Source organism: Sinocyclocheilus rhinocerous, unplaced genomic scaffold (assembly GCF_001515625.1).
Source record: "Sinocyclocheilus rhinocerous isolate Xijiao unplaced genomic scaffold, SAMN03320098_v1.1 scaffold410, whole genome shotgun sequence".
Classification (NCBI taxonomy): domain Eukaryota; kingdom Metazoa; phylum Chordata; class Actinopteri; order Cypriniformes; family Cyprinidae; genus Sinocyclocheilus; species Sinocyclocheilus rhinocerous.
In genome coordinates this window covers 22430-40268 of record NW_015637147.1, presented here as the reverse complement: position 1 = coordinate 40268, position 17839 = coordinate 22430, and the positions used below count along the sequence as shown (strand labels likewise).

The window sequence follows — 17839 nt, the reverse complement described above, 5'->3', positions numbered from 1 at the left end:
TGCCGAGTTCACACTGCACGATTTTAGCCCGATTTTTCACTCGCCGACAAATGCCCGAAATCGGAGGCAAATCCGTGCTCGTTCACGCGAGTGAAAATCATGCAGTGTGAATTATCAAAGACGAGATCTGAGGGAATTGCTGATGCGTTGCTGACGCCCGTTACTTCCTGTCGCGCGCACGCGCTCTCAAGTGGCCAAGACCGCAAGTGTGGGTATTTGGACAAGGGGTTCCTCAAACCTGGTCTAAAGTCTGGCGCAATATTTTTTCTGTTATTTAAAGAGCGCTTCAGTAATATGCGCCTGTATGCTGGTGCACAACGCACGTACACTTTGCTTATTGCACAGGGACGCGCAGCAGCACACAAACATTTAAAAAAATGAAAAATTACATTCCGCCATGTAAATAGCGAACCAGCCATGGGACAAGCTTTTAAAACTGGCTTTTAAAGGGGATGAGAGATGAGACTCTGATTGGTTTATTGCAGTTACGCCCAAAAAACACCCTTTACTCATTAAGAGAATAGGGACAACCGTTTAGACCATGCTCCCGGGCGCGCCGACCGTTTTCCCGTCGTTAAACTAACAACAGTGGATTTCTGACACGGCCTGAGTGCACCTGCGCCGTGCGCTTAGACCATGCGCTTAGATCGTTAAAATAGGGCCCAGTGTCTTTACTTTTGTGTACACTATTAATCGGAACAAGCTATTATATACTCACAGTCCAATCATAGGTGTAATTGCTGTCGTTGAAAGCACTATCACTCGCTGATTTTAATTAGATTTTCATTTGCATAGGTTAGTTGAGATCCTGTCTAAGCTGAATTTAGTTAATATGAACAATTTTGCAATGATCATTGAAGTACCTTAATATTTTAGAAAAAGGAGCAAAAAGAATGCTGTTTCAAGGTAAAAAAAATGCTAAATGTAAATATATCTACTGAAAAAAGTAAGTACATTCTTGAGCCGAAAATATTTGCATTCTGAAATGAGCTGGATGCTGCTCTGAGACAACATTGCCTGCGATTCTGAGACAATACTGTCTATTCTTGTTTCCCAAAACAAATTATTGTAATCAGAGTTTACGTCATGCATACTCTTGGTCACCCCATATTCCTATGTCAGTATTTAACATGGACAGCACTGTCTGCAATTGGAACAGCTATTAGAATCTGATGATTCATTAATCTGCTCGCCATCTACAATTTATCTGATGATGACACACCGTCTATTAATACTGTTCACAGCTGTTTAGAGTGAGTCATACAGCTCAGGGTGGATATGGCCATCTTGGCCCATCAGCTGGGAAGGGGTAAAGTATGCCCCTGGTGGCACAGAAGCTGGGACACAGTGGACAGCAAGGACCAAAGTCTTCCTCCCACATATGGGTGGGTGGCAGTTAATATGTCAAAGTGATTGTGTCTGCATGTAGGATGGCATCAAATGACTTTCAAGAGAGACATGACTACGAAAGTTAAGAACATATTAAATGGAACTGAAAGAAGAAATTTGTTACTTCTTTTGCTTTGTTCTTGTTTTTAGAATATCGACATTGCTGCCTTCTGTAGAACTGCTTATAGCTGAACTTGTTTAGAAACTGATGAACCTTACACTGTTATTGAACTGAACTAAAACAACACTGCATATAGCTAGCTAAATAATGACAATATTGTCTTTTTTTTTTAGCTGCTTTACAACAGAATCTGAATGGTCTCCATAATTGGGTTGATTCTGCTATTTTCTCATTTATTAAAGCTGCTTTGAAACGATCTGTTCATATAAAGTGCTATAGAAATAAAAATGATTTGACTTGACTTTAGAGTCATCTGTACTGTTAGTAATAATGATCAAATTCATTGTCAGTGCATACTTGTTTTTATATATTTTTATTTTATTGTATTTTTCTTTATTATTTTATTCATTAGCTATGTCATTCTCAAGATATGGTAAGAAAAATGTTAAATAGATTTCAAATATTCAAGAAACCCCATAAAAGTGCATATCAATTCCCTTTTTATTTTTTACTAATTTTCCCCAGTTTAAACAGTAGTTCTAGGCTTAAAAAGTGAGCAACAAAACAAAAAGGACATTTGTCCTTTTATTTAATGTCACTGGTGTCCTCAATGTTAAAAACTAGTCATTTGAAAATCCATTACAGGTCAAATATTGGTTCCTCTAAAAAGAAGTTCAGAGGAAGATACCCCCACCACATTGAAAACGTTATTCTGTAAAGTTCGGTAATGTATGAAACTGTGCAGGAAGTAGTTGTCCCACTGCTATAACAACCTGCCTGATGTAGTGATGAGAATGCCTTCTTAAAAGATCACATCATAGCCAAAGTCCAACATTGCTGGGCTCGTATCTTAACATTTGCAATACCAATTTGCTTTTAATCTATATGGCACAAGATAGATGTATCCTCCATTTGGTATTAGCATAAATCTTGCCTTTCCCTCCAGATTGGCTATGAAACACTGAATGTTTGTGACAAGCAGCCAAGACTCTCTGGTAATGAGTACAGGAGCAGAACAAGGCTATTGTTAAGGACTGGTGGATAGCACTTGAAGACGACATCAAATTTACATGATGGATTAGTGCAGGGAGTGATTGAAGATGACACTTCAGGATGTGGCTAAAGTCTTAACATTTGCAATACCAATTTGCTTTTAATCTATATGGCACAAGATAGATGTATCCTCCATTTGGTATTAGCATAAATCTTGCCTTTCCCTCCAGATTGGCTATGAAACACTGAATGTTTGTGACAAGCAGCCAAGACTCTCTGGTAATGAGTACAGGAGCAGAACAAGGCTATTGTTAAGGACTGGTGGATAGCACTTGTAGACGACATCAAATTTACATGATAGATTATTGCAGGGAGTGATTGAAGATGACACTTCAGGATGTGGCTAAAGGAGCTAAATTTACAATAATAACAGGATATATTTGTAGCATATTTTGTCTGCCATTTTCTGTTGTTTTTTGTGCACATCCATTTTCATCCATGAAGTCAAGAATAATGATAGGCAATCATAACAATATTCTGATATAGAAAACTAATCTCACTTTTAGTACTGTTGCATGCATATTAATAGGAAGAAAGAGGAGAAGCCAAATGAGAAAGAGAGAGTGGTGGAAAATGAATGAAAAAGGTCCTTTAAGTATTTGTAATAAATATAATTGCTTGTATTTTCTTTGTAAGTGAGCTTTGTGGAAAAATCTACTCTACCTTATATTGTACTTACGTATATTGTCATTATTCACTAGGCTACACACAATCGTCTGTAGAAATAAGTGGTGGAGATGTGAAACTGCAGGACAGACTTTAATTACAAGGTATTAAATCCATTTCTGTCTGTCCAACAAGAGTTCCATGATGTGAGAAGCATTAAAGTGAATTTTACTGACCCTGTTGCACAGATCTGCAGAACTTCATGACTGAACCTAAGCCAGACACATTCAATTCGGTTCCTGGAGGGCCATGTCCCAGAGAGTTTAGTTCTGAGCCTAATTTAACACTTCAGAACCAACTAATCAAGGTCTTCAGGATTACTGTATTATTACATGCAGTGTGTTTGAATAGGGTTAGAACTAAACTCTGCGGGTCGTGGAATTGAATATCCCTGACCTAAGCTTTGCTTTCCTTTTTTATTTGTTTTGATCCAATAATACACCTGCACAAAACATATTGGGTCATTCTTTTAAAACTTAGATTTTTTTTCATGGTTTTTAAGAGGATGTCAAGCAATCTGCCTCATTTGGCTAGCTTCTACGGTATGACTCATGAATTTGCGTCAACATACTATAGAACACACAGTCATTGACATCAGCAACAAAACATATGGGAAATGTTTTCTTCTCCCTTTTAACACTTTATAAGCCTATTCATTTTGCTTTGTTAACATCATTTAGCAAATGGGTTAACAAAGTGTCTTCACGGGCATTAACGCCTGAACCCGACCTGTTCGGGGATGACCCTGTGATCCGGTTTGACTGAGCATTTTTTCATTTTAATGAATTCAAAATTTAAACAAGTGTAAAAATAAAATACTTTAACACTGATCAGTTAGCACACCTCTAGTGTATAGGGTTGTGCAATTGTGGTGTGGAAGAGAACCATAAGGAATCTTCAACACCTTTTAGCTGTGACGCACACATGTGTGAAACACACACAACTCCCATCCTCCTCTCTGTCAGGGTTTCCTAGGTAGGCATGCACACATGGAGAGGGGTAATGTCTTTCACATCACCCTGGCCTTCACCCCTCTCCAAACACCTTACAAATGTGTTACTAATCACAATATTGATCTCATAGTACGCTCCTCCAACACAATATAATTTGTTATTAACCCATTTACTTTAACAGTGTGGGTCTGTATCATTACCGCTTGTTACTCAATACAATCAATAACTGTATTCTGTATGTGTGTCCAATGCAGATCATGGGATATGCAAATGTGGAAAGTGTTTCTGTGATGAAAACTGGTTTGGGGAATCCTGTCAGTACCAGGAGGAATGTTCACTCTCCAGCAAAACCAGTAAAGACCTCTGTCGCAATGCCCAGGGTGTAGTTTGCTCCAATGCAGGTAAGATGTATGATATTTGGTATTGCATGGGGACCTATAAATAATAGAACTAAAGGTCAAGATATGTGGCATGCAGTTGTCCAAACATTCTTTCTTGGGTGGTCTAGAAAATAACAGCCTGCTTGTATTTCACACCTTGCCCCAAATCCTGTACTTAACCCTTACACCGACCTGAACATTAACTTTAGGTGATGTGTCTGTATGTTTTAGCAGGGGGCCCAGCTGGTTGCAGATATGCCTGCTATGTGTCACCATGCCATTAGTACATGTGTGAACGTGAAAATGCTGTGTATCAGGATTGGGCAAAATCCAGAATTTAAGAAACGGCTTGTTTTAGGAATCGATTTATTCACACTTCCATTTAAATCGCAATGACAAGAAGGGGATTTACTGAATTGAAATTAAAAACTTAATATAAATTTGATCAATTAACTGTTAATTTTAGGTTCACTTATTCCTATATATATGTAGATTTTTTTCTCAAATTATTATTATTATTATATTGAGAAAATTACAGTGTTCTACCATGGTCCATTATAATATTTAATGAAATTTGTATATTACATTTAATTGTAATTTAAATGAATATATTTAATTTAATTTAAATTGATACCTAAATTTCTGTAGGTGAAATAATTTAATAATTATGAGGGGGAAAATGTTTTTTTTTATGATGACATGTATATAGACAATTCATAACGAAATATAAAATTACACTTACAACAAATTATGCTATCTACATCCAGTTTGCTGGCTCATTTCAAATTCAGGAATTCTCAGTTCATTCTCTGATAAATTCTAAATGGCATGCAATTCTATATAGCCTATATAGGTCTGGAGTGTTTGTGTGAGTCGGTGTGTGTCTGCATATGTAGAAGTATGCTGCTGTGTGGTGCTGTGGAGCAGTGTGACAGCATGAGATCTGTGGGTTTTGACATTGATGTGTCTGGCCGACAGGCACCTGTCACTGCGGCAGCTGCATGTGCCATAATCCCGATGGGAAGGGCCTGATCAGTGGACGCTACTGCGAGTGTGACGACAGCGAGTGTTTGGATGAAGACTCTGGAGACGTGTGTGGAGGTATGATCACAGGGTGACCAGTGCTTCTAGACTGATCTACAGTGACCCAAAATGTTTTTGGACACATTTGTATGAATTTTACTATATGTCTAAACGCTACTGCATTTGATAACAAAATATAAAAACCAAGTGGCATCTGCTTTGTTTTATTTGCTCATCTTTGATAAAACACTCAATATTGTAGCTGTAGCAATGGAAGCTACACACTTTTTAGACAGAGGCATTAGGGACATGCAAGCACATTAGATACCCAGCATATGTAAAATATAGTATTTATACAAATCTGATAGATTTTTTGTGTGGTCTGAGCTAAACGATTAAAAGATATCACACCACTGTTGTCAGATTTTGTTAAAGGTGTCATGACATGAGAAATCTTTTGACTTATGAGAGATCTTTGTACCATTAAAACATCCTTCAAGTTTCATAGCTTAAAACATCCCCCTCATTATAAACAGAGCATTTATTTAATCAAGCTCCAAAATGGCTCATTTGGATATTGTGGGATTTGTTATGTCACGGGCAAATACATTTGCATATGATTGCCTCCAGAGCAAGACATCGACGAATAGTTATACGTCATCTCACTGGTGTTCAGTCGTGTTCAGGGATAGTTAAAGGGGAAAGAAGTTACTTATAGTTAATATAATGTCTAAAGTGGACTATCGAAATAAAGTGTAACCAAGAAAACAAACAAAAAAAGACTTTATTCAACAATTTCTTCTCTTCCATGTTAGTCTTCGATGCGTGCTCACAAGAGTACCACGACCCATGACTCGTTATTTTTGTTTTCTTTGTGCACAAAAAGTACTCTCGTAGCTTCATAAAATTAAGGTTGAACCACTGATGTCACATGGACTATTTTACCGATGTCCTTACTACCTTTCTAAGCCTTGAACATGGTAGTTCCGTTGTTGTCTATGCAGGGTCAGAAAGCTCTCGGATTTCATCAAAAATATCTTATTTTGTGTTCCGAAGATTAACAAAGGTTTTATGGGTTTGGAACGACATGAGGGTGAGTAATTAAGAACAGAATTTTTTTTTTTTGGGTGAACTATCCCTTTAACGCCTGATACTTGCCTACACCGGATGCAAGCGTCACGTTAAAAGCAAATAGAAACCATTATAATCACTGACGCTGTTTACAGTGGATACAGTACACAAATGCCTGTTCAACCTGTGACATAGTCTATGTGCTTGAGTCTGCTGACGACAGGACAAATGGCAAAGTGCTTTGACGCGTCGGGTTTAATAAAGTTATTTTAAAATTGTATTAGATTTCTTTGAAAACAAGTCTTACCTTACCACCTTGTGTAATTTTCATTTATCTTATGCAAGTAAAAATATATAAGATAAAAATGAAAGCCATTTTTTAATGCTGTATATCCATTTTACAAAAGCATATGGTTTTCAATAGCATGATTATATGTAAAATACACCCTTTAAAATGATTGACATCCTCATTCACTTAATGCCATTGCCATACCTGCACGTTGTCAACGATAATGATGATGAGATATTAAAAGAAAAATCTCAAAACTCTGAAATTGAATTTCTCTCTTCTCTCTCCCTGTGTTCGTGGTTGTAGGCCATGGAAAGTGTTACTGTGGAAACTGTTACTGCTCGGCTGGTTGGCATGGAGATAAATGTGAATTCCAGTGTGACATCAGCCCATGGGAGAGTAAGCGGAGATGCACATCTCCAGATGGCAAGATCTGCAGCAACAGAGGTCTGTCTTTGTGCAAGCATTTACCTTACTCTGACATAACCAATATTTCCTATCACCTTATAACTTTAACTAATAGATTCACTTAGGTTATCCTTAATGCTACTGCAGGGGCATCTAAATCAAATTAAAATTTTATTTGAGGGGTTTTCCACAGAGTATCTGTACTGAAATAAGTCTAATTGTCCCATATCAGCTGTATTCAACATAAGTAATTTCACCTGACAAGCACAAATGAGAGTGGGACAATGCATTCTCCATTAAGATACATCAGGCTGCCAAAAAAGCTTGGCTCTCATATTGCCGGTGAACCTCCAGGGAGCTTCTCTGAAATTGATTACAGCAAAAGGGTGAAGTGGTATACAGCATAAACTCAACCTCCATCTGAACCACCGTCTGTGGTTAAGTAATCTACCCACAAACTGTGTCCACTCATCATAAGCAACCCTGCTGCTTTTCTGCATCAAAAGGTTTCTAAAAACAACAGCATTTTACCAGTAGTTACACTTTCCAATAGAGTATACAATCCCTCATGGCCTTCCTTAGGCATACTTATCCATGCATTTGACAACGTATGTATTTTTATCATCCTGTTTTCTGTTTGAGAGGAAAGCCCTCTGTCTCTAACAGGAATTAAGTTCCCATTGCTCTAGAGAAGTGCACTTGCTAGTTCCAGTGCACATGGTGAAAGATATCCATTATTTTGGGCCCTTTTAAGCAATCCAGCCTCATTTTCTGTATTTTATATTTAGTTTATACCCTTCAATTTTACGTTCTGCCATGTGAATGGCAGGTCTCAGTGGATTGCTGATATTGTGTGAAATGACAGCCTCTTTTAGTCAGTCAGCCTCTCAATCCATGAAATAGCTTGCCCTTCACTTTGAAATACAACCAAGCAAAGTTATGCATTTAATAACCTTTTGGAGAAAAAAAAGCATAAATAAAGCAAAAATGCTTGGGTTTTAAAACAACTAATGAAAGTTACTTTTAAAACTAGACCAGAACTTAGGACCACATGTGCAAAACTCTTACTGGCAGAGTCTATTAAATGTGATTCTGACACATGTGGGATGCCAAAGGGAGGCTTAAAAAAGGGGACAAATGGCAGATGCAGACAGGCCAGTAAGTAAAGAGCTGTTACATTTACAAATAATGTCTGTAAAGAAAGCTAAGCTGGTGGGTCCCTTAGATGGGATAAAGACATTCTCAGTCTGGTCAAGGTGTTGAGACGCTATCCCAGGCTGAAATCTAAGAGGTAGACACAGAAAGGACATACAGTATTGGATGTAAAGCTGAAGTTCATCAGCAAAGCAGTGTTATAAGGAAAAAATGTGATTGATAATGGAGACAAGTGGCGTAGTTGATTTAAAAAAAATAGATATACAGAATAGTATAGAATATTTTATATAAATAATATATTTAACAGTGTTTTTAATTATTAGTATTATTATTATTAATTTATTTTTTACAGGTTAACTTTAAGTGAATGTTAGATAATGGCAAAGTTTAAGTGTAAAATATAAATAGAAGAAATGAGTATGTATTAAATATCTTAATATGCACTGCTGTTCAAAAGTTTGGGGTTGGTAAGATTTTTTTTTAAATGTTTTTGAAATAAGCCTCTTATGCCGAGGCTGCACTTTTTTTTTATTTAAAAATACAGTATATACTAATATTGTAGTAACATTCTAAAATACAGTAATATTGTAAAATATTAATAAAATATAAATGTTTGCTGTCACTTTTGATCAATTGAATGTATCCTTGCTCAATAAAAGTATTTATTTCTTTAAAAAATAAAAAAAATCTTACTGAACCCAAACTTTTGAACATTAATGTATATCCACCCTAGTGAAAAATAAATATAGAAAAATGTATTTGAAATACAATTATTTCATGCTAAGTATACTAAAAATACATTTACATATTTATGTACTTAATATTAATAAAAATACCCTGCAATTGTACTTTTAGTATACTAAATTGGTATACTTAAAATCTGTTAAATTGTAACAACTCATTTTGTGCTTAATGCACTTTGATTGTGCGGAAGTAGTCCTAAAGTCCAACTAAAGATATACTGAACATTTGATTGTGCTAAAGTGGAACTTGCAAGTATACTTTAGGTACACTTTAAATATCTTGCATTTAAAGACCGATATTATTCAAAGATCATACAATACTCATCAATAGTGACATTAAAACACATTTTAGGCTTAATATTAAGAAATGTGCATTGTGCACAAATAGTACTCCAATTAAAGTTTAATTATAATTTTTATATCAGTTAGTCTCGAACAATATGTCAGTAAATATGTTAATAGATTTTATATACTTAGTATGAAATAAATGTATTTTAAATATATTACTTTTTTACTAGGGCAATGTTGACCAATACAGATTTAAACTAATATTGGCTGATAACCGATATTGTGGATCTCTAATTTTAGAGTTAGAGATGGTTCTGTAATGATTATATAACTAGCATTTGTGAGACACACTTGGGCTTCCATTAATCGTTTCTTCCTTCCCTCAATGAACTCCCACTGAGTCTTAGCCAAGTGTAAGCAAGTTACTGAAGAGTGGGCTACTACATGTATCACTGTATTTGCTTTTCTTTGTTTTACACCAAGCAACAATATACTCTTACAAGCATGACTCTAATAATACAGCTCATGCCATTTATTTAAGCATTCACAGAAGGTTGCATAATGCAAATCAAGTGCAATGTAAGGTCTATATTCACGAGGACAGATCTTTGACAGGCCTGCAAATGGTGGCGGCTACAGTGGTCTAGCCCCCTGCTCACAGGACGCCAGCTGGCTCGCTTCCCAGTGTGCTTTCACCGCACAGATAAGAGAAAACAGGATTTCCAGTTGTGCTGCAACTGGTCTGGCTCGGATTCATCAGAGTGAAAGTGTTTCCCGCAGCTCTGTTGCCATGACTGTCGCCCCAGCAATAGATTAGCTGGAACTTAGAGTAAGCATCCTCATCAATCCTTGCCATGCATGGCCCCTTATTGTCAGCTGGGCTCTGGAGGATTTGGCCCCCAGGAGAAATTTGGCTTTCCTTTTCAGCATCACTACAATTATAGTGCTGTGCAGCTAACGGTTTCAGTCAGCCCTAATCCTCCTAACACAGGCATAACAATTTGAACCCATATTCCAACTATCAGAAAATGGCCTTACCTGGCACAGACCCTTCGGTTTTAAAACCTAAAACATAGTCTGTCCTAAATGTAATTCATTAATATTTAAAAAAAAAAAAAGCTTCTCTTTTGAAAATATTCAGAAATTAATTAAGAACACCAGTTCCTGAATTTGAACAAAGTTTGGGGTCAGTTTTAAAGAAATGAGTACTACAATTTAGCAATCAGCAAGAATGCCTTAAATGGATCAAAAATGACAGTGAAGACAATTATAATGTTACAAAATATTTCCATCTCAAATATCTCAAATAAATGCTGTTTTTTTTTTCATCAAAGAATCCTGAAAAATAATGTGTCACCGTTTCCACAAAAATATTAAGCAACACAGCTGTTTTCAACTAATAATAATAAGAAATGTTACCTGAGCACCAAATCGGCATATTAGAATTATTGACAATGAAGATAATAATAGTAATAGCGACTGGAAATTCAGCTTTGCCATCACAGGAATACATTAAATTTTAAGGTATAATAAAAAAATTAAAAAACATTTTAAATTGTAATAATATTACACAATATTACAGTTTTTACTGTATTTTTGATCAAATAAATGCAGCCTTGGTGAACTTATTTTAAAAACATAATAAAAACTTACCAAGGTATTCAATACAGTAAGTATAATTTTTAATAAGCAATGCTGGCTTGAGAAAGGCTTGTTTGAACGTTTTGTTAAAATGTAATGAAATATTCCAAGCAGATATTGATGTTATGAATAAATAAGCACCACAATTGGCCTCTTTTATTAAATAACGTTGTGCCCTTTGTGATATTTTTTATATTAACTTTAGTCTTACTTTACTCCTATAAAGTCTTATTTAAACAGGACAATTTGAGAGTCACACCTGTTAATATGATTGTCAATCCCAAACGTAAATATAGCCTAGTTTGACTCTCAGAGGAGGTTTACCATGCTTTCACCCTGTCTTTGTAGGCACATGTGTATGTGGCGAGTGCACTTGCTATGATGTGGATCCCTCAGGAGACTGGGGTGACATCCATGGAGAGACCTGCGAGTGTGACGAGAGAAGCTGCCATGCCATGTACGACCGATACTCGGATGACTTCTGTTCAGGTGAAGCACAAACTGAAACATTTCTGTCAAACATCTCATTCTTATTATCATTTTATGTTGTATTTATATAATCTGTATCCCACTTGTCACTCTGGCAGTGTTTTTCTCAGGTTGAAATGGTCAGTTTTGTCTTCATCAAACCCCCTCAAAAGGAAATGGTTCACATTCCAAAATCCAGCAGTAAAAATATTGACAGTTGCTGAAAAACAAGGCAGGGTGGAACTGTTCGATATCCGTTCACGCCACCTCTTCAGGATCTTGCATAAACACAGGACACGTGGATTATCCTGAGCTGAAGTACATCAGATGTGTTTCAGAAACATTTTAACATCTGTTTCTAATGCTGAGGAATAACTCTGCGGTCAAACTTATGTTCGCCTCAGAGAACCGGGCTGACTATACTTTTTTTTACATTCATGGTCAGCCAGACCTGTGAGTGGTGCCCTTTAACTTCAAATCCATAAACCCGACTCACATACACCACCAATGTATAATCTTTTTCTGTATGTAGGGCAGCTTCAGGCAAAGCTTCGGTCGACCGTTCATCCATTAAAGGACTCTAAATCCTGCTATGTGTCTGTTTGAAGGTCGCGGCCAGTGTAACTGTGGCAGGTGTGACTGCAAGGAAGGTTGGGCTGGAAAGAAATGCGATCATCCTCTCTCCTGTTCGCTGTCTATGGAAGCCAGTCAGAAGAAGTGTCAGGGAACCTCCAGCCTGCTCTGCTTTGGCAGAGGTAATTAAGTGTCTATTCATCTGTGCCAGAGTGGGTTCCAACAGCAGCGTTTCACAGATCCGAGGTGTTACGTGTGTGGATTGCATGGTAGGCCAGAGGACTCTTAAAGGTGAAGTGTGTAATTTTCGACTCTCCCGATTAGTTGTGTAGCGAATCAGCTCATGGGGAAATATGAATAATTAATCATAACTAGTTATAATTAATTATAAATATAATGAATAACTGATTTGTTAAATCAAATGAAAAATTGTGTGTTTGATTGGTCCAGACGCTACAGTTGCTTCATCATGGCGTGATGCAAAGCTTTAGCGGAAATAACGATGCTAAAATTAGCAGTCATTAGGGTAAATTTTTCGAAATTGAGATTTATATACCCCAGTGACTTAAGACTGGTTTTGTGCTCCAGGGTCACATTTAGCATGTCAATCTTAATAGAATGGTTTGAATGATTGGTACATAAATTATGTTGTGGCAGTATATGTCATTCTTTGTGCCTATAGATTAATTCGAAATAGTGTTTCGGCAACAATTATAAGAGACCAAACATGTCTCTGTGGTAGTTTACTGCTAAACTACCAGAAACAACACAAATACTCCAAACAGATGCAGGATGATGTCTGAATACACAAGACAAACAGTGGATTTTGATAGAGCTGTGTGAATCGTTGATTTCTTCTTCTTTGGATGGATGGATGGATTGTTTGTTTGATTCAGATTATTGATTTGCAAAAACTACTATGATAAACCACAGTTTATTTCTGTTTCTACTTGTTTTATTGCTATCTCTACTTGATCTGACCCTTAAAATTTCTTTTTTTTCAGCATTCAGTTATATTAAATATATACATTTTTGACAAGCTAATTTAGACGTTACCACATACAATTGATAGGTTACCTGGCAAAACTTTTTTACATACTTTCCACCAACATGCAGTAGTTACAGTAATTGTTACTGCAATAAAACTTTGCATTTGTGGGTTGTAGATTCTGATAGAAAGATTCTGGCACAGTTGAAGATCATATATAAATGTAATATGGTTTTATAGTAGTAACATGAATTGTAGTAAGAGTGGCATTTGGCAACCTAACAATTCAAACACATTTATTATTAATATTTTTTAAACAAATCGCCATAATCATCTGAATTACAGTCTCATATGAATGCGTGGTACTTTTTGTAAGAGCAATTATGAACGTTTGCTTCAGGTAGGGGTGCTGGTCTGTCTCTGCATGAGTCTTATTAAAAAGAAAAAATATTACAGTAGATGAATCAGAACTAGTGCAATTGTTCCAAAAACAATGCTATGTCCATAGTTCCCTGCTGCAAAAGAAAAGTGAAGAGTGATAATAATAGTATTGTTTCACTGAGTGAGGTGATAATTTAACTTTAATGGAGCCTGTGTTCTGTGCACTTGTTTTTTAAAGGACTTCCACCCCCGTGCTCTCTTATACTCTAGCGACGTAGAGCAGATAATATAACTTCTCTCATTTTAAAAGTAAAAAATTAAATGATATTTGCTGTAATGGCTGAGTTGAAAAAGTGTAGCCTACACATAATTCAATTCAAAATCAGTTTTACAATGCTACATTAAATACTAAATGCTAGGCCATGTTTGTTGTATACAGTGTCAGTAATGATTAGATCCAACGTACCTAAGAAACACACATGTGAACATGCAGGCTGGAAGAATCAGGTACATAGCAGCATTTGTGTTTTATCCCTCAAGTCTTTAGCTCGGCACATTTCTTCTATAGCACCTGAAATAACACTGAAACTGGCAGCAAGTCTTGTGGTGAAACTTATAAACAAATGTGAACCAGATGCATAGTATTATATTTTCTTTTTTTTTCTTCAGAACCATGCGTATAAAAAAAAGCTAAATCCGCTTAGGGATTTCTGGCTTGGATCTTGGCACTGTGAAAACCGTTTGTTCTGGTCTTTTTTTTGAGGAACATAGAGAGTAGGATGTGAGTTCTGTACCTCTAATAAAAAAAGAAATTATTAAACTGTAATAAAGTCACTAAAATTATTAGCTTTAATTCCTTCAGCTGTACCTTTAAAGCATCTAAAATCTGCTTCAACCAAATGGTGGGTTAAATTGTGTCCAAGCTCAATAATTAATAATAAAAAATATAAAAATGAAAGAATTCCTGGAGGGAAGCCAGTTTATTTAATTTATTGCAGCACTGACTGACTGAAGTGTTGCATAATTTTATGACAAGGTGTACAACCATGTATTCTGATTAAATAATCCATTGTTTATTAATTATTTAAATATTTAGGATTGGTTTAATGATTAATAATCAAGTATCACTATATTATATATAAAAAAAAGTTACTCTTCATATTATATTATAGTAGATATTTTACCAGGGCTTGTTTCTTTTTTCTTTCTTAAAAGTATTAAATGGATTTAGATTTTCCCTGTCTAATGTTTTTCACATCACAGCTCAGGATAGTTGCTAGTCAAGAACTTGGAACTGTGCCATCAGCCGAACAGCATGACATCATTTTCCTGCAGCTCCAGGATCATTAGTTACACGGTATTTACAGCTCAGGTGATTGGCTCAAAAATATCAAAATTTGTGCTTTCAGAGGGTCCTGTGCCAGCCAAGCAACTGCCATTGAGATGAATGGGAGTGCTAACTGATACGTGGCTGACGAGACGTGAGACTTGCGGATCCATTCGCAAAGCTTTATTGTGGAGAAGACAGAGACGTGGTCATAAAGCAGGCATGGGTCAGATAATGGCAGACAGGTATATGGTGGGCAAAACACATAACATATTGATACTAACACCCAAAAAACTTTAATTTTGATTTCATGGGGATCTTAAATCTTTTCCTGAATGCAGTTTGAATGGAACCCTGTGGCTTTACAGTTCAGCATCAATAATCCATAGATTCACTGTCCCTCCATACTGTGAGCATGTGCTATGAGACGTGGCCAGCAAATTATGATTTATACATCTGTTTACATAGAATTTCACCCATGATTGGAGCTATAGGTCTGCTCGCTGCATCCATTATCCTGACAGCAGGTAATTATCCAGGTTTCCTCCATTCTGAATTTCACTCCCATAATTAAGAAGGACTGTCAACCTGGCTGAATCAAACCAACATTTACACAGTTCCACGGAGAAGCCCCATATGAGGGATTGCCATGCCATATGGCAGTTGCTTGAGATTCATGAAGCACCTGACTAAAATGAGATATTTTGATTTTGTGTGTGCTAGCCTCGCATCTTTTACTTATGTGCCCATTTTTCCTAGATAAGAAGGGTCATCATTGTAACTCGTAAAAACTCATAGCAAATGGACAGAGAGAAGAAAGCAGGATTCAGTAAAAGAGCTTGTAAATGGTTTCGAGTGGAAACAAAGAGCCAGCTGAGATGGCGAAAAGTGAAAATCTGGAAGATTTCACATTCTCTTAAGCTTGGAATATCCACCAGGAAACACCTGTTCTGAGAGGGTTTCTGCTGAGGCTGGAAAAGCAGATAAGGTTTTTTATAATGCATTATGCATTCATTATAATGCCTTAAGAATACCTGTATAATGTATTATAAATACGGGCTTCATAGAAAGTGTTACCGCAGTTTCTACTGTAGATAAGTTGATTCTTTTGTGAACTTGTCAGCAGTTCCATTGCATATGATCTTTACATCTAACATTTTACATTTAATGTTACCGTTTCACATGCCATGATAAGATATCCAAAAGATATTTACTATATGGTTGTATATCCCTCCACTTGAAAAGCAACAAATGAGTGATTGCACTGACGAAAGCTACTGAGTGTTAGTTTTTACACAATTCATTAGCTCACTAATGTACTCTATAGATTACAGCACAGAGCCGTATACAAAGAATACATCTTGATTAAACATGCACAGCAGCAATCATTCAACACTCCCAGTCGTCTTACAGGAAAGGGAAAAGAGGCCTAATTTGCCACGCAGATGTTGCCTGATATCCAGTGTGTTGTAGGAACTGCTTGGTGTGATGAGCGATCTTTTAAAGCAAATCAGCAGAATTAGGGCTGATTGCAATCACTTCCTCTGAGTTTGATAATGGTGGCCTTCTCTGGTGCACAAGGACCAAGTGGTGTTCTGCATTGAGAGGGAATGTACATTCTGAATATGTCCAATTTCTATGTATATGCATATATATATGTATGCTGTTGAATTGTGGGTTGAACGTTTAAGTTAAAAAATAAATCAATATAATTATATACCAAGGTACCAATATGCTATAGAAATATGACATTTTCAAAACAAATATCCCATATTAGTGAATCATACTTATTGATTTATGATCATAAACAAGCACAGTGCTGTCATTGTGGTGGTCCCTATAGCCGCTAGTGAGAAGCACCTGAAAAGTGGACTCGCGATGCCTTCAGATGTCACATCTTAACACAACTCATTCTGTCCTGCCTGACCTTTCATTTCCTGTGCCAATTGAAAGGTTTCCAAATGCTATGTTTCAAGATTGTCTGACAGAAGCTAAATATCTCCAAAGAAAAAGTGGTAAAGCTAGTACTTCTCCCCAGATTGCTCTATATTCAGTACCAGCAAATGATGAAAAGTGGTGCATTTTTCATCTGGACAAATTTTTTTTATTTTTTTATGAAATTATATTGATTCTTAAAGGTACACTCCACTATTTTTTAAAATAGGCTCATTTTCCAACTCAAAAATGACCAAAGAGTTTCTATATTTTTCCTATTTAAAACTTGACTCTTCTGTAGTTACATCGTGTACTAAGACCGACGGAAAATGAAAAGTTGCGATTTTCTAGGCCGATATGGCTAGGAACTATACTCTCATTCCGGCATAATAATCAAGGAACTTTGCTGCCGTACCATGGGTGCAGCAGGCACAATGATATTACGCAGCGCCTGAAAATAGTCCCCAGCTATAGGTAACTTCCAATAAGCCTATTTTCAGGCGCTGCGTAATATCATTGCCCCTGCTGCACCTTAAATCCCAAGAATCGATTAGTCTAGCCTGCTTTCAGTTAATGAACAGAACATTGTAGCACACCTCCCATCCAATAAATCACAATAAGCTTTGTGCTTTGTTACTTTTAATGTTAAAAAGTCTCAGATTTCAAAATCTGTCTATTTTATTACAAAATTCAAATAAATGCTGTTTTGGAGTTACAGATCGCTGTAGCGCCTCAGTTCAAGAGAAGTGCAGCACAAAGCACTCATGAACTGATCGTCTCCTTCACTTTAATAGCAGTTACAGCATGAAATAAACATGAATGAACACCCGAAGATATGTTAAAAGAAAGAGTACAACTTACAGAAATCGCTCAATCAGTGTTTCAACCATGGAAAGACGTCAATAAAACAGCTTGTCACATTTTGTCACATTTACCTCAGAGAAAAAAAAACCTATTTGGTGGCCATAAACTCGTTAGTCAGCTAGA

The 17839-nt window shown here is 36.4% G+C and overlaps 1 protein-coding gene across 1 annotated transcript in view; it reads left to right on the top strand.

Moving 5' to 3' along the window:
• The window catches only part of LOC107748609 (integrin beta-like protein 1), a 43788-nt gene that overhangs the window by 10004 nt on the left and 15945 nt on the right, over positions 1–17839 (top strand). Inside the window, exons 3-7 of the mRNA XM_016563486.1 lie at positions 4437–4583; positions 5541–5663; positions 7252–7392; positions 11529–11669; positions 12257–12403. Of these exons, the coding sequence (XP_016418972.1) occupies positions 4437–4583; positions 5541–5663; positions 7252–7392; positions 11529–11669; positions 12257–12403 (699 nt within the window). The remainder of the gene's footprint in view (positions 1–4436; positions 4584–5540; positions 5664–7251; positions 7393–11528; positions 11670–12256; positions 12404–17839) is intronic.